Source organism: Haliaeetus albicilla, chromosome 5 (genome assembly GCF_947461875.1).
Source record: "Haliaeetus albicilla chromosome 5, bHalAlb1.1, whole genome shotgun sequence".
Taxonomy (NCBI): Eukaryota; Metazoa; Chordata; class Aves; order Accipitriformes; family Accipitridae; genus Haliaeetus; species Haliaeetus albicilla.
The window spans coordinates 18,487,172-18,504,772 of record NC_091487.1 but is presented as its reverse complement, the minus strand read 5'-3'; the positions used below and the strand labels follow the sequence as shown (position 1 = coordinate 18,504,772).

At 37.2% G+C, this 17,601-nt stretch overlaps 1 protein-coding gene across 3 annotated transcripts; it reads left to right on the top strand.

Moving 5' to 3' along the window:
- The first annotated feature begins 37 nt into the window (after positions 1–37).
- On the top strand, positions 38–15,071 carry CPSF2 (cleavage and polyadenylation specific factor 2). Of its 3 annotated transcripts, none has more exons than XM_069783602.1 (15): positions 38–173; positions 823–1,008; positions 2,494–2,653; positions 2,745–2,850; positions 4,383–4,512; positions 4,843–4,958; positions 5,513–5,700; positions 6,122–6,412; positions 7,503–7,603; positions 7,937–8,137; positions 8,769–8,921; positions 9,503–9,728; positions 11,611–11,910; positions 12,885–13,019; positions 13,121–15,071. In XM_069783602.1, the coding sequence occupies exons 2-15, from the start codon at positions 860–862 to the stop codon at positions 13,211–13,213; spliced, it is 2,349 nt and encodes a 782-aa protein (XP_069639703.1). In that variant the 5' UTR covers positions 38–173; positions 823–859; the 3' UTR covers positions 13,214–15,071. The 3 variants fall into 3 exon arrangements, with proteins under 3 accessions (XP_069639703.1, XP_069639702.1, XP_069639705.1); XM_069783601.1 differs by having other exon boundaries at positions 51–177; XM_069783604.1 differs by having other exon boundaries at positions 51–177; positions 9,503–9,733; positions 11,616–11,910.
- Positions 15,072–17,601: the final 2,530 nt, after the last annotated feature.

The window sequence follows — 17,601 nt, the reverse complement described above, 5'->3', positions numbered from 1 at the left end:
GGCGGCCTCGCGGTGGTGCCGTCCGTTGCCCTTCCACCTTCCCTCCTCCTCCTCCTCCTCCCCCTCCCCGCCTCCCGCAAGATGGCGGAGGGTCCCGCACGGGGCGGAGGTGGCGGGCGCGGGCCCGGGCCCCGGTGGGCTTGAGGGAGGCCGGCGCGCGGGCGGCCCGCGAGGCAGGTAGCGGCGGCGGCGGCTCGGGGGGCAGCGCTGCGGGTCGGCCCCAGCCCTCGCTGCCGAACGCTCCTCTCCTCCCCGCGGGGAGCCGGGCTCGGCCCGGTGCTGAGGCGTGAAGCGCTGGGCTTGTCCTCGCCGAGCTCGCCCTTCCTCATCTTCTTCTTTCTCCTCTTCCTCTCGGGACTGGCGTGGGCGCAGGGCTCGGCCCCTTAACGCCGGGGCTGGCCGGCGAGGTTTGCCCCATCAGGGCCGGGCCGCGGTTTCGGCGGCGGGGCCCGGCAGGGCGCTGGAGCCGCCGCGCGGAGCCCCCGGCCCGCCTCGGGCAGTGGCTGGGCTTGAGGGGCCGCAGCCCTGGATGCGCCATGTCTCGGTGCCCCCATACGCCCCTGGGGGGGGGGGCCGCTGTTAACGGCACTGCTCCTAGTGAGCCTTTTTTTTAATTCCTTGTTAAAAAAACCCTCTTTCTAATAACAGAAGACCTACAACGATCAAAAGTTACTATCTGAGAGTTAATTGATATCCAGTAGTTGTATTGAACAGTATTCACGTGTGTTATCCTGCATATTCTCAGAACTGTATGAAGTTAGATCTAAATAAATAGACTTTTCCCTTGGTTCAGTCAATGAAATATTTTCTTCCCTCGTTCAGATTAGTTCTTTTGGAGATTAAACAGTTGGAGAGGAAAATGACATCGATTATCAAGTTAACTACGCTTTCAGGGGTGCAGGAGGAATCTGCCCTTTGCTATCTGTTACAAGTAGATGAATTTCGTTTTCTTTTGGACTGTGGCTGGGATGAAAACTTTTCTATGGATATTATTGATTCTCTGAGGAAGTAAGTACTTCAGTTTGTACACTTTTTTTTTTTTAATAGGTCTTGTCCTTTTCTGAAAGTTTCCAAATTACCATGTAATGGTATGTGTATGGTGATGTTAAATACAAAATTGTTCTTTTGTTGTTGTTGTTTGAAGTATGTTTTATGTGAAGTGAATTATGCTGCTGAAACATTTTCAGTAGAAGCTTGGGTTTTTTCTTGTGAGTCTACTGAGTTACATCTTTTAACTGTAATTTTCAAACTGTTCTGTGTTTGTTTTGGCTTGGTTGTTTTGGTTTTTTCGTAAACATTTCATAAACAGAGAAGAGTTTATGGAAGACTGAGCTTGGCTCTAAACTAATGTAGAACGGTTAACTAAGTTTTAAATGAAAGAATCCTTAGTGTATGTAGGTGGAATACAAAGTGGTTCAACTCTAGCCTCTTGTTTCAAGTTGAATAGACTGTCAGTCAGGAAAACAGCTTCTGCTAGTTATCCCAGCCCTGTAAAGAAATAAACCTGTCTAGACTTTAATACTGAACTTCTGCAGATTTACAGCAAGGAGCCTTGCTGATGCAAGCATTGATTACAAGGCTAGGACTGAAACATGGAAATTCCTGAAAGAAACTAAGCTTTGTGATGCTATTTCTATAAATTCACTTTTCTAGCATTGACACACTTGTAGTGTTTGAAGTCTTAATTGAGGATTAGTATGTACTAAGGATAGTTTATAAAATTTTTCAAGTGATGATAATTTATAAATTTTTTTGACTGTCTTACCTGAGAAGCAATTAGATTAAATCCCCTTTTAAATAACAGCCATCAAGAAGAATGTCTGTGCCCTGGTTACTATGTGAGGGAACAGAAAGCTTTCAGCTCAACTTGTATTTTCACTTGTTGCATGTGTTTTATGCCCTCAAGTTTTTCAGTTATGATAGGTGGTAAGTTTTTAGTCTGAGTTCTTATTTTATGCAACACTTTGCAAGAAAAAAATCTTCTGTTTTTAAAATTAATAAAAAACCCCAAATTTATGTGCCACTTAAATGATATATTTGACCTTTTCTATTTTTAAAGAAATATATTTTGATTTGATCCTTATCAGTTCAAAGATGGTGGTGTCTTTGGTCCTGTTACTTGATCTTTCTCATTAGGAGAAAATTTGTAGCATGTCTGCATTGATAGTATTTTTGGCCCCTCAGTTAGTGTACTTTCTGGTGTCCAGGTGTATATTAAGGTCTTTTTAATCAAGAATTTGATGTGAAACGTAAGTCTTCCAGACCTTGAAATTATGTTTTTGGAAGTCACTTGCATTTTAAAGTACTTGAAGATTTGGAAATAGCTGTCATTTTTAGCTATGATTTTTAAAACTTTGTTCTAAAGCTGGAAGGATATAAGTTTTCTTGTTTGGCATTCAGACTGTGTATGTGTTCTCAAAGTAGCCATAATAGGGAGTATCTGACACCATACAGAACTCTTTTCACCAACTTCTGTTGTCCCTCTTTTTGTAGACACGTACACCAGGTTGATGCTGTTCTTCTTTCTCATCCTGACCCTCTACACCTTGGTGCTCTTCCATATGCAGTTGGAAAAATGGGGTTGAATTGTGCAATTTATGCAACTATTCCTGTATATAAAATGGGACAGATGTTTATGTATGATCTCTACCAGGTATACTTAAGTTGATACTCTCATACACAACACCTTTGATATGGTAGAGTGCTCATGTTCTTGAATGCTTTATACTTCTTATTTGTTTTAGTCCCGCCATAATACTGAAGATTTCACACTCTTTACGTTGGATGATGTAGATGCAGCCTTTGATAAGATACAACAGCTGAAGTTTTCTCAGATTGTGAACTTGAAAGGTAAAGTTGTCACTAAAGTTTCAATAAATGACTTTTAGTGAAAGGCAGCAGAGTCATTAAGAGTTAAAAGTAACTTTTTTTTTTCAAGGGAGTAAGTTTTGAAATGTGCATTTTGCAGGGCTGAATTCAGTAGCAGTGTGCGTCAGTCTATATCAGCTGAGTGTTTGCCTCAGTAATTGTATGTGGAAATGGGTAGAATTTCCACTTAACGAGGAGGTCATGCCAAAGCATATTTAGAGATTTGTTTCTCTTTTGTGTTTTTGTAACTTTTCTTGGAATTAGCTCGTCTCTCAAATGCATTTACTCATGCCTAGTGGTAGATACCTCAGAACTCTTCAGTAACCAGTAACACAAAGGAAAGCTTTCTAGAGAATGGATAGGTTGCAGAGATTAAGTTACAGCATGTGGATGATTTAGTGAGGTCTTCACTGACTCTGAATGATACTTAGTGTAGCTTATTGCTAGGAACTGTGCAGCTTTTCACTCTTGTTGAATTTAAAGATCAGAATGAAATGGAAACCATGTTCTTGAACAAAGACATGTACAATCTGACCACCAGCAGCTTGTCTCTGAGATGCAGTATGTCCCAGTTCCTGAATGCTGCTTGCCAAAATACTTGCCCTGTAATTTGGAAAATAGAAATGGGATGCCATCCTTGAAAGTCTGCTGACCCTTTTTCAAAATATTTGTAGCAAGCCTATGTCCATGCTGCTAACTTTTACATCCTAAAATTAATTTTAGTGAACAGCTTTTTTAAAACACCCTACTTTTTTCATATTTAATGGAAGTGACCCAGAAAGACTCAATGGATACATCCATCCAATAATATATGTTTTAATTATTATTAAAGCTGTGCACTTCTGTTCAAGTTGGTGGAATGCAGTGAACTCAGTGAGTAATGGTCATGGGATGGTCTAGTTTTACTCTGACAAAGAAATGGGCTAGCACCAGTGATGAGGAGCAACAGTGCATTATTTTAAAAAAAAAAAAAAGGCATCAGGTGCTGAAAAGATTAGTCATCCCTGACTGCAACACATGAACACCTTTCCTGGTATTGTTTGACTTGCACGTTTGTCATTCTGGAAAACTTCCAGTTTGTGTAATTTATATGTGTGTTTTAAGTACCTAGACAGTGAATGATATATGAAACATTTTGTGTTGCCCCAGAGAGGAGTCTGCCTTTCACCAGTGTACTTGCTTGCTTGCAATATGTTTGTTATATCATTTACTGTTGTTTAGATCTGTAGTTACAGCAGCTCTGCGGTGCCTCTGAATACTGGTGGGTGGTGGAGGGAAGAAGTGATCTTCACTTTAGTTTCTTTTTCTGGAGGCAAAATAGAAGTGAATTGCAAAAAATTTTGAAGCTAGTGGTTAGATGGGAAGGACAGATATGTTACTGATTTTTCATACTTCATTTGATGTTTTTCCCCAGTAATAATTTTGGCATTCAGCTGTTTAAAATTACTCTCTCTTATTCAGAGTAATGGATTTTAATACATGTAACGTACCTAAAATACTGAAAACTTTTGTAGGCAAAGGACATGGTTTGTCAATCACACCATTGCCAGCTGGCCACATGATAGGAGGCACAATTTGGAAGATTGTCAAGGATGGAGAGGAAGAAATTGTTTATGCAGTTGATTTCAACCACAAGAGGGAGATGTAAGTTCGACATAGCAATACATATTTCTTAGATGTTGTATTAGTTGTGCATTGTTTAGTGTGTGATAAACAGGTATGGTAGTAGTAGTGCCTTTCCAGCTCTAAGATGACCGCTAATTTTACTTGCATTCAGATTAATCAATTTGAAACAAGCATTAGCTCTGGGTTTCTTCATTCCACTCAGTTTTATTTATTTCTAAGTTTGAAGCAGGAAACATTCAGCTACTGAGGAGTTTGATTTCTGTACATGCAAACATCTGGAAACTAGCTGTCTTATTTTTTCTCATAAAATAGAAGTGCAAAAAGTGAGATTTTGCCTTTTTTCCACAGCCATCTGAATGGATGTTCCTTGGAAATGTTGAGCAGACCTTCATTGCTTATTACAGATTCATTTAATGCTACTTACGTACAACCCAGGAGGAAGCAAAGGGATGAACAGCTACTAAGTAAGTATTCTGTTTGGGCTTGAAAATAGCAGTAATGTGATTTATTAGCCACTGTAAATTGTTTTTCTATGAAAAATTCATAACTATCCAAACTAAGAACCTTTATTAAAATGTAACAAATTTTGAATTACTCTTTTCTGGTGGTACTGATCCTGTGGGTTAAACATTTTCCTGAACGCAATGAACCTTATTTGAAAAAAGTGTATTTTACCCAGTATCAATTAATCTCTTAAGGGATTTTTAAATTACCTTCCTCAGAACATTTTTCTTTAAACTCCATTTTACTGGGGTTTTTTTGTTTGTTTTTTATAAAGAAAGACCAAGTAGTATCAAGGTAGTGAGATCTTCAGAGCTACCAAGAAAACTCCAGCTCCCTTCAATTTTGGTGGAAATGTGGGTTTGGATCTCTTTTGAATTTTGATTTATTTCTGTGTTCAATTTGCTTTTAATTATGATTGCTAGTGTGATGTAACAAACAAAAAAAGCCAAGCCACAAACATTCTGATTTTGGTTCGAAGTGTAAGTGGGTTTTTAATGTTTTTAATTCTTCTTAGCTAATGTTTTGGAGACATTACGAGGTGATGGAAACGTATTAATAGCTGTGGATACAGCAGGCAGAGTTCTGGAACTTGCTCAACTTCTTGATCAGATCTGGAGAACGAAAGATGCAGGATTAGGAGTCTACTCTCTAGCACTTTTGAATAACGTCAGCTACAATGTAGTGGAGTTCTCCAAATCACAGGTTTGTTTTGATTTTAAAATGCAGTTATGAAGAGGGTAATGGAATATATGCAAAAGCATTTTGTTTTTCTTTTTAACAGTAAAAAATGGCTAAATGCTGGGTGTTGTCTTTATTCCATAGTACGTGTTTGTGTCTCTCATCTTTTGATCAAGTAACACAGAGTCCAGTCATGGCTATGGGCATGTTTCTTGATACTCATTTCTGTTGTTATCACAAGACTTATTAGCATAGCTTATAGCTGTTAAAAAAGAAGACATAAAGTACTTGTTTCTGTGTTGTTTATGCTCAGCATTATTTCTGCACTTGCTGAGAAACATCGGTGTAATCACGTGCATATTGCATCCTGTACATCATATCAGGTTTGTACCTTATTGTAGAACTTGTATTCTTATAGGTAACTTTTTGTTAATGCATATTTTAGGTTGAATGGATGAGCGACAAGTTGATGAGGTGCTTTGAAGACAAGAGAAACAATCCTTTTCAGTTCCGCCATCTCTCCTTATGTCATAGTCTGTCTGATCTGGCTCGAGTGCCTAGTCCAAAAGTGGTTCTTGCCAGTCAACCTGACCTAGAGTGTGGGTTTTCTAGAGATCTTTTCATTCAGTGGTGCCAGGATTCCAAAAACTCTATCATTTTAACTTACCGCACTACACCTGGAACACTAGCACGATTCCTGATTGATAATCCTTCTGAAAAAGTTATAGATATTGAGGTAAGAGCTGTCTGTGTATATCAAAGTTTTTTATTGTGGGTCATCTGCAGGAATATGAGCAAAACAGAACTTAGTTTCCTCTTTGCTTCTAGTGGCAGAGGGAAATCTGAAATCACTGTGTTGCATGTTTAACCAATTGTGGATAAACTTGCATAAAAATAGGTCTCATATTGGGAATTGCAAAATGCTTTTTGGTGGTGTGGCAAAACTCGTATTCCATAGAGATGAGCGTGAAGTTGCTTTTAAATATTTATTTTTAGACAACACTTTGTGGTTTTGTTATAATAGAAGAAATTCTGCTTGCAATTGATGTACAGATCACAATATATGATGGATTATTCTTGCTGGAAAATACTCTGGTTTTGGATAAGGGGAGAATTAAGTCAAATTAGTATAGTATAGCCCACCAGAATTAGAAAGATAAGCGAAAGTTAGGAATTATAACACAATTATTATTCATGCTTTCAAATTGTTTTCAATAATTTATATACCTGTGTCTACTTCTCTTGTAAACATTGCTAGCTTATAGGAGACTCGTGTGTTTGCAGTGATAATTTCAATCCTGATGATGCAGCTTTAGTTTAGTTCTAGACTGGATTGGGAGCATTGAGTTACAGTATTAGACTGTTACTAGAATTCAGTATTATTTAGTGTGACCTATACTCTAATTTGATTTTCAGAAAACAAGAAACAACTTACCATTGTTTTGCCTGCTAGTATGACTTTGCCAGGTTCTTCTGGTTTGACATTAGTGACACAAAAATTATAAAAAACACTGCTCATCTCAGAATATTTGCATTCACGTATTAGAGATATTTCCTGAAGATGTTTCAAGAAATTTTTGTAAAGCTATTTGACTTTAATGCTTTTAGAAATGCTTTTCTGTTAAAGTAGACTCTACTAATTGATTACATTGTCATGATGTTGCCATGCCAAGGTGCCACATGTTTGCATAATCTTGTCTTGTATGTGACGTACAAGTTGTACTTGCACTTTGTACTTAAATACAAATATTCTAGCCAGCAGTGTGTAGGAAAAGTAGTAAAATCATGTCAGCTACTCACAATATTAATTTTAATTCTGTCTGCAGTTGAGAAAACGTGTCAAGTTGGAAGGAAAAGAGCTTGAAGAATACCTAGAAAAGGAGAAGCTGAAGAAAGAAGCAGCAAAGAAGTTAGAACAGTCTAAAGAGTAAGTATATTGGCTGTTCTTGCATTCTTCTGTTATGGTCAGAGTTGAGATTTCATTCTGCTGCTTCAACCATTTAGAGGGATAAATGAAAATCATAGTGCTGGTAGACTTGTCTGAGGGCACTGAGGAATTGGGAGTGGTTGTCTTTTAATCTTCTTGTTATTATAGATCTGTTTCATCTGCTGTTTGACTGTGAGCTCTTTCTCAGATACCTAAACTGCCCTTGTCCTTGGTTAGTGTTATGTCAACTGTTACTTTCCAGTCAGTGTGTTTATGTAATATTAAACCTGAAGGAAAAAAGGAAGTGCTAGTTTTTTTGGAACGTCATTTCAGGGCAGATATCGATTCCAGTGATGAGAGTGATGCTGAAGAGGATATTGATCAGCCAACTGTACATAAGACCAAACATGATTTGATGATGAAAGGTGAAGGTAGCCGGAAAGGAAGTTTCTTCAAACAGGCAAAGAAATCTTACCCAATGTTTCCAGCCCCTGAAGAAAGAATTAAATGGGATGAATATGGCGAGATTATCAAGTATGTGGTGGTAATGCATACTAACATATAGTAGCTATGAAATAATTCAAAACCAGAAGTAATAAAAATCATAATTTTGTACTCTTCCAACCACAGTAACTTTTGAATAGTTAGGACAGTTTGCGTTAAGTCTCACAGGACGCTTATGATAGGATTGAAGCTGCAGAGTGCTGATCCTTGGCCTGTGTTCACATGTTCACACCTCTTAGGGTGTGCTTCCACTTCAGGCTTTTTTTTTTTAAATCTTGTGAGATTTAATTGATTTTTTTTAACCTGACTTTTTTCCTGCTTTAAATTACACATAATTTTGATAAATTTATGATGAGGGGGAAGAGCATTGTTCAGCCTAGAAAAATCTAGTGATACTTGTCTTATTTGCGTAAGGAATACTGCTAGGAATCCTCAATTTGCTAGTATTTCCCAAGATATCTTTGTTAAGATAGGAAGATGATAATTTCCAAATGACTTCTGTTCAAATGTGGAAATATTGAAGGCAAGTGTAATAAAATTGTTGGCAATAACAATTATAAAACATCTCAGTAGTAATAATCAGCATTGTTTGTTTTTATATTATGTAGTGCTTTGGGTTTAGTGTAAGACTACTAAAAGCAAAATGACTTTTATTCTTTAGACCTGAGGATTTTCTAGTTCCAGAACTTCAAGCAACAGAAGAAGAAAAAAGCAAATTGGAATCTGGTTTGACAAATGGAGAAGAGCCTATGGACCAGGATTTGTCAGATGTTCCTACCAAATGTATTTCTGCAACAGAATCCATGGAAATTAAGTGAGTGGCTTTGTTGTTCTTGTCAGTTCTGCTAAAATGGTGGCATGGGTATGGTTCAAATTGGATAAAAGGCTAGCTTGGAAGTGAGAAAGTGGAAAAGGGCTTGCTTTTTAGTTTTTTCCCCCAAGTTATCTAAGGTAGTTTTTTGCTAGTCTTTCTGGGAGCATAGTACAGAGTCTTACAGTTCCTCACTGTCTTAAGAAATTTGCAGTTTGTTCCCTGTCTGATGGGAGACAAGTGAAGGAGGAAGAACAAATGATACAATAGTATGTTAGCATAGATACTCAAGTGTATGTATATGTATTTTGTTAAAAGAACAACTTACTCAAACATGCTTATCTCATGTTTTGGATAACTATGTAAGTGAATGTTGGGAATTTATGGTGTTAAGTACACATACATGCTGATATTTGGCAGGTCTGTATTTTACTGATCCATAATATATATTGTGCTGACAGCTTTTGCTGATGTAAAATAATTTCAAAATATCTTCCATTTTTAAATGAAATATTTTGGAGCACTCGAAGGTTTAATCTTTTAAACTAAAAAATGTTATTCTTGGGGTTTTTAATTCAAACTAGAGCCAGAGTTACATACATTGACTATGAAGGACGCTCAGATGGGGACTCAATTAAAAAAATTATTAACCAAATGAAACCAAGACAACTGATCATTGTCCACGGACCACCTGAGGCCAGTCAGGACCTTGCAGAATGTTGCAGAGCTTTTGGTGGAAAAGATATTAAAGTTTACATGCCAAAACTGCATGAAACTGTAGATGCAACCAGTGAAACTCACATTTACCAGGTAAGGTACTGGAATTTGTTAGTTGTGTAACTACTGTGAACTGCAGTAGAGCTGTATTGGCAGACTCTAATTTGGCCCTCTGTCCTTTGGAAGAGGTGAGGTGGTACTACCTGTGTGTACACTTGGTTTTGTGTGATCAAGACATTAGTAGCATTTTTCTGTCTTCTAGGTAAGCGTTCTCCTTACACTTACTATTCAGAAGAAGTGTTTGAGAGCTTAAACATGAGATCAGTGTGTTTTTACCTGTAGTGCAAAAGGCGAGGTTCATGTCCATGGGAACATCAGTTTATTCAAGTCTTAATAGCTTTATAATGCCTATGTGTAGAGTACCACTCTACAGTACTTGTAATTCAGGATTCTTTTTGGAATCTGAAGGGGAGCCTTAGAAAGCAAAGATAAAAAAAGTCCTTTGTGCCTAAATAATACTTAAGAATGAACATGTAAAGTTAGGAGCAAGTTAATGTTATCAATAAATAAATAATACACACGTAATGCCCCAAAAAAGTGAATGTGATGGTTCGTGGAAAGTAAGGTTATAATATGTGTTGTGATATGCAATATGTGTTGCTATATTGCATTTAATTTTCACGGTTAAGCTCTAAATAAGAAAACTTGGCTAATTTGGCTGAAGTATGTGAAAATTGTGTATGGTCCCGATTCAACTTTTGAAGTTGTTTAGAGGAAAGTCTCTCGCATGCACTTTAGGATTAGTCCTTTATTGCTTCTGTCCTTTTAAAATTAGTAGAAAAACGTCAGTGGAATTGTTGAAAGAGGTATTTTTGCTTCTTTCCAGAGAAGAATCTGTTGCCCTGTAGCAAGTAAAAAGGTCCAGTTATTCAAAATTATCCCATTCTGATGGTTTTAAAACAGCAGTGTTTTCTGTGTTTGGTTTGTTGGTGGTGGTTTTTTTGTTGTGTGGGTTTGTTTTTTTAAAGCTATGAGGATTGCTAGTGTGCAGGAAGTGACAGGAATGTGATTTTTTTTTCCACAAAATATTTATCTGAATAAAATTGTAATTGTCTCATATTTAGTATCAATTTTTTATATATATATAAAGGGGAAATTCAATCTTCTGCATAGCTTTAGTTTGCTTTTCTGTTTGAAGCTTTCTGTGCAGATGAAGTACACTGGAGACGTTGAATTAGAAAATAATAGATATGAGTGGGGCATCAGAATCCCAGTGTCTTTTCAGTGAACTGTGTTGCAGATGGATAGGTAGTTGCAGTATCCTTCGTACAGTTGCAGCCTTGATTCTGCTATGGGGATGATGCACAATCTCATGTGGATAACAGTCTTTCAGAGTAGGGCTTTATGTAAGGGGTTAAGGTCCTGGAATGCACCAGAGGAGTCAGTATAAGGTAATGTTTTGGTCACTTTAAAATGTGATATTTACAACATCCCTTCTTACAATAATATATTAATTGTAATTTTTTTGGAGGGTTGAAATTTGGAACTGCTGTCCAGTAACCTAAATGTATCTATAGAAAATTTCCTTAGATTTACTAAGGCCAACTGAGGAACTTCTTGGCCGCAAAAAAAGTTTCTGGTGTTTTAAAAGGAATTGATTGCACTTGCTGTAAGTTTAACTCAAGTTTGCAGTTGTATAGGTGGTTCTTTTATTTTAACCAAAACAAAAAAGGTATTGATCTCCGCTGCTTTTTACGTTGAGTAGTGATGTGAGGGTTATAAGAATTATATTTTAAAAGTATAGAACATACTGCCTTGGTGATACCATTTCTCTACTTTCCCTCCCCAAAAGAGTGTGAATCAAACCTATGTGGAGAGACAGTGAAAGGAAAACCTGCTAATTTTTAAAGCTTGAAGTAGGAACTCTCTGTGTTTTCCATCGAACTAACAGTACTTTTATTTTTGTGCAACCCAGGTCAGGTTAAAAGATTCTCTTGTCAGCTCCCTTCAGTTCTGTAAAGCCAAGGATGCTGAGTTGGCTTGGATAGATGGTGTTCTGGACATGCGGGTTTCAAAAGTGGATACTGGAGTTATTTTGGAAGAGGGAGAGCTGAGGGAAGATGAAGACTTAGAGATGCAAGTAGATATGCCTTCTTCAGACTCTAGTGTCATTGCACAACAGAAGGCCATGAAAAGCCTCTTTGGTGATGATGACAAGGAGATGTGTGAGGAGAGTGAGATCATTCCTACTTTGGAACCTCTGCCACCTCATGAGGTACAGAAATTACGCTGATCTGGACTCAAACAGCTCTGTATTTATTTGTCTTTTTTGAGTGCTTAGAGGTTGATACAGTGATCTTATTCAAATGAAAGCCCAACTGAAACTGGATTTTCATGTTTGTTTTTCTCTTTGTTAAACCTGGTACTGTTCTTTGTTCAGATTATATGTTTTTCAGCAAGGATGATCTCTTGCATATGCTAACAGTGCCTAGCATACAGTACCATCTATTTATGAAGATAAGATTTTAATTAACATGTTTCATATTTGTAGTTAGTACTTGCAGATTGGGAAATTAATTGGCGTTTAGTCACTCTTGGATTTTATTAACGTTTTGTTGATGCTATGGAAAATACTTCATATACTGGAGATACACATCTTTGAAATTCATATGTCTGCTTCTATAGTAGTGATTTGAGAGTTCATTAAATCTTTTCTAGAAATTTATCTTTACTCTTAAATTAAAATACTTTGCATGTGGGTAGATATTATTTTATCTTTTCATTGAATGATTATAATGCCTTCTAATCCTGGAATTGCTTTTTAAGATACTCTTGCACAGTCCTGAATATAGTCTGTTCTAGGAGTTAGATAAATGTGGAGACAACTCTAAAGCCTGTTGAGATTCATGACAACTGTCATAGAAGTATTTAATCTGATCAGCAGTACAGCTTACTGCAGCTCTGTCCCTGGCATAACATGGCTTGGAAGAGGGACCTTCAATGTCAGCTTTCCATTTGTCTTCAATATGTGAGCAAAGACAGAAACTTTTCCTTTACTTGACGGATAACTTCTAAGGCCTTTCTATCCTGGAAATGTATTGCTGCAGGTGAACAGAAATAGAACCAATCTTCTCACTTATAGTCCTGTAGTCTAGGCTACACTGCTGCCAACACAATGATAAGGAGATCTTTGGAAAAATGGAAGGTATTAAGTAGCAGAAGTATTAAAATTGTGTGTATTGTTTAAAGGTTCTTGGACATCAGTCTGTGTTTATGAATGAGCCAAGACTGTCTGACTTCAAGCAAGTTCTCCTGCGAGAAGGAATACAAGCTGAATTTGTAGGAGGAGTGCTTGTGTGCAACAATCTGGTGGCTGTTCGCAGGGTAGGTGTTCTGTGTCTTAAACATGTTGGTAAATAATAGTCAATGAAAATTAAGTTTCTCATTGGTGTAAAGATAATAAATTGAAACGTCTTTTGTTTCAGACTGAGACGGGGCGCATTGGATTGGAAGGCTGTCTCTGTCAGGACTTCTATAGGATAAGAGACCTTTTATACGAGCAATATGCTATTGTCTAAGGAAAGTGCTGCAAAGATGTTTTTACTTGAACTTTTAAAGACAGTGGGGATTTCTCCCAATTTTGACTTTTTGTAGTTTTCTAATTTATATGGGGGAAACCTAATTCATAAAGAATAATTAACTATCCTGAACATGTAAATAACTGCTACTGTCATTCTTCATAAATCTGTTGGTACATTCCATGTTGTTGATTTTCAAATTGTTATGACTTGCCGTCTCCAACATAACACATTATAAATGAATTTATGACTGTGAGCCCTTCTCAGGAAGGGTTCAATTTGTCAGGGTGTGTTTTGATTTCATAGATACCCTGCCAAAGAGTACAAAATATATAAAAGTCATTCTTCTGTTCTAAAACAAGTTTAGATAGGGAACTGTGGTTTTCTTTGGTTTTGTTCTTCTTGGGTTCTGTGTGGTTGGTTTTGTGGGTTTTTTTTTTCCTTTGGGGTTTTTTGGGGGTTTCTTTGGTTTTTTTAGTAACTTTGAGGGGACAGTCTTGAGATTGTGGGTGTTTCTTGTTTGGTTGGTTTTTTTTGGTTGGTTGGTTTTTGTTTGTTTTTTTTTTTTTTAAATGGCAGTTAGTTAAAGTATATTTTTAATAGCCCATGTTAAAAGCTAGACTACCTAAACTTTCCCCCAGTGTTAATCTGGCTACATCTTAACATATCTGCTCCATTTTACTGATTTGTTCCAGAACAGCATTTCATATTCTATATAAAGTATTAATCTGCAGGATCAAAAAATTACTTTGGAAAGGTACTCTAAGATGACTGGATGATATTGTCAGGCAGTTTAAAATCCAGTAATTGTCTGCTTCAGATTAACTTCTGTACAAATTTACAGGATTTGTAACGTCTAGCTTTTGCAAAATTATGCCAACTATAAAATCTTTTCTGAGTTCTGATTTTAATACTTTCAAAGTACTTTATCCATGCACTGCTGTTTGTTCAGAGTGCATTGAGCCAAGTTCGGGAAGATCCTTTATCTTGAAATCTGAGTTCATGTGATGTATTTAATGCTTTTGTGCCATGTTTCATTCTAGTTGCATGTTTTGTGCCATTTTTCATTCTAGTTGACAGTGGGACTTAGTGTAGCTGCTGATGCTAGGAATTGACCTTACTTTTTAGGTGAACCTGAGCACAGTTTGGGGCGCCTTAATTTCTCAGAAATTAACTTATGCAAACAAATGGCCTCTCAAGTTTATTTAATCCTTTTTTTTTTTTTTCCCCTGTCCACATGTGAACCACCAGCCTTGGCAGTGGAGGGTTGCTTGCTTGTTTTTACATACAACAGCAATGTAATATGTGCTTTCTGTGTGTATGTTTAAATAAAACCTTTTGAAAAAGTGGCAAAAAAATAGCCCTGTGGGCTATCAATGGAAAGGTAATTTACTTTACAACTCATTCTTGACAATTAGTTTTCTACTTGATTTACAGACTACTTATTCTGTTTAAAATAGTAACTCAAAACCTGAAGACTGTGTTAAAAAAACAAAACAAAGCCACAGAAAAAAACCCCGAACCCAAACTGCTAGAACTATATATATTAAAAATGTAAAAAACTTGAAAATTTAATGGTGAGTGAGAATGTATTTTGATACACAAAGAAAATCTTGGCTAGGAATGGCTGAATGTGTTGGGGGTTTTTTTGTTTTGGTTTTTTTAAGTGTAGAAAAAAATGTTTATTTTCCATTATATTGGCAGCCAGAACTTCGTAGAAATGCTCTGTCTTTGTAGCTGTTTTGTAGCAATGCTATGTAAACCTACATGCTGCTGGATGCTTGTTGGTGAATACTGTTGTATTCCTATTGTTGCTGATACAAATGAACTTTTATAAAGTGAATTACTTTGTACATGATCATATTGGCCTTAGGACTTTTTAAACTTGAGGGCTTAGGGTGGGCAGAGATCACACATGCCTGCATGGAACATAATAAAGAAAACACCCCTTAGAAAATCAAACTGAAAATAGCACTGTTTTTAAGAAAGGAATAAAGACAGTGTGACCGTGAACCTTTCTATCAGTTTTGTTTGGCGCTTTTAACCTACTGATTCAAATTCAGCTAAGTTTAACAAAAGTTTGGTGTTATCATTCACTAAATTCCTGTACGTTCTGGTAAGGGGAGAACCCCAAATTAGTGCCATCACTAAGGAAAAGGCTCAACTATGAGCAAAACAGCTAACTTCTTTTTTTTAGTCTGTTCAGCGTGTGTGGCTTGAAATCAGACCTAGGAAGCTGATATGCAAGGCGATACTAGTCATCTGAGTGCTGGGACTGGGGAAAGCTGGGCTTGTGGACAATTCTGGTGGTGAGAGGGATGCAGGGGAATACAGGAAGTCTGTAGTAAACATACCATAGGCTGTAGCTGCGTTGTGGGACAGGTGTGCTCCTTGGCTATGCATTCATTCCTTGCAAGCAGTGTGGCACTGAAGCAAATTCCCATGAATTTTGCCTGGTCTGCTATCAGTTCTCTGACATATTATTATTATTATTGTTCTTTTCTTTTGTTTGTTTGTTTTGTTCTTAACTGTGATTTGCTTTAAACAATAATTGAACTTCTCTGTGTAATTTTCAGAGTTACTAATCTGGTTCTTGTTTGTATCTGAAATGAAAGATTCATTTCCCCTTATCGCCACAAATGTCAGTGCTGCCACGGACTGTAAGCTGTATTTTCTGACTTTTGCATTCTCTTCATTAGCAGTAAAAATTTGATAAGGAGTACCTTTTCTTACTCTTTGCTCTATTGCTCTTAATGGCAAGCATATTAACTTACAGTCAAACCTAGTTTTGGTGCTTAATGTCCATTTAAAAATATTTTTTCTACGGGTCTTAAATAATTCAGATTCCTCAGCTAAGAAGAGACAAGGGGGTGTGGAGACACAGGAAATGCAGAAACTTGCCTTCCCTCATCCCCAAAGTCTGTAGTATTTGTAAGTAAATCCTAGCTTTTGTATTCTTTACTTCCTGTGCCTATGTAACAGAATATGAAGACATATTTCAAAAGATTAAGGGAATGTAGAAGCAGAACTCTTCAATAATAATAATAAAAAAATTCTAGAATTAATTGTTAAGCTGTTCCCATTGTCTAAATATAGCTTTACCCTGAAGTTAAATAACTTTATGGTGGGTGACAGTCTCATTTTTAATCATTTTACTTTGACAGTACATATATTGGATGTGAAGTGAAGCTGAAAATCTTTCTTGTTCTCTGTCCTTGGACAATATTTAGACTTAACCAGATCCACTTCTCAAAATACGCTGTTAATGGAAAGGTAGTGCACTGCATTCAGTCAGAGTAACAGTCTTGTGAGAGCATTTGAGATCTATTTGCTGGTAAAACTTGTTTGGAAAAGTGGGAATTCTCCTGTATCTGTACTAGCTTTTAATTGCAGTCAAACCCTATTCATTTGGAATAAACAAGCAAAGAGACACCCTACCAACCCCAAACCTTGCCCCTTCCGCCCCATCTAAATAATTGTTATAGATGGTTGTACCCTAAAACACTTACTTTGTGCTGAATCAAGATTTCTTTGATAAGGCATGACATGTATTATTTCAGTTAGGAAAGAGGAGTGTATTGCCTGGGGAAAAACACTTAAAACTACTAAAATTTTTTGAGACTTTGGCAAAAGAAATCTTACTGTAAGGATCTGAACATTGCACAATATTCTGTTTCATGGCTTTTGCAGATGTGTTCGTAGTTTTAAAAAGATGGTGCTGGGGAAGATGATCTCGCAGTCAAATCTGATAAAGAAATGTAAACAGTAAACAATTTTAGGTCTTGATCTGAAAACTGAATAAGGAACCAATGGTAGTTCAAACTGGGATAATGAAACTTCAAAAGAATCTTTAAAATTGCCTGTTGAAATTTAATTTTAAAAATACTTTAAACAGTCTTAAGTCTTACCTTCTGTCGTGGTTTAACCCCAGCCAGCAACTAAGCATCACACAGCCGCTCACTCATTTCCCCCCCCACCCAGTGGGATGGGGGAGAGAATTGGGGAAAAGAAGTAAAACGCATGGGTTGAGATAGGAAGGGTTTAATAGAACAGAAAAGAAGAAAATGATAATGCTAATAAAATGACAATAGTACATTCCAATCCTTTTATTATTACAAGCGATGCACAATGCAATTGCTTACCACCTACCAATCGACACCCAGTTAATCCCTGAGCAGCAATCCCTCCTGCCCCCACTCCCCCCCAGTTTATATACTAGATGTGATGTCACATGGTATGGAATACCCTTTTGGCCATTTTGGGTCAGCTGTCCTGGCTGTGTCCTGTGCCAACTTCTTGTGCCCCTCCAGCCTTCCTGCTGGCTGCGCATGAGAAGCTGAAAAATCCTTCACTTGGTCTAAACATTACTTAGCAAAAACTGAAAATGT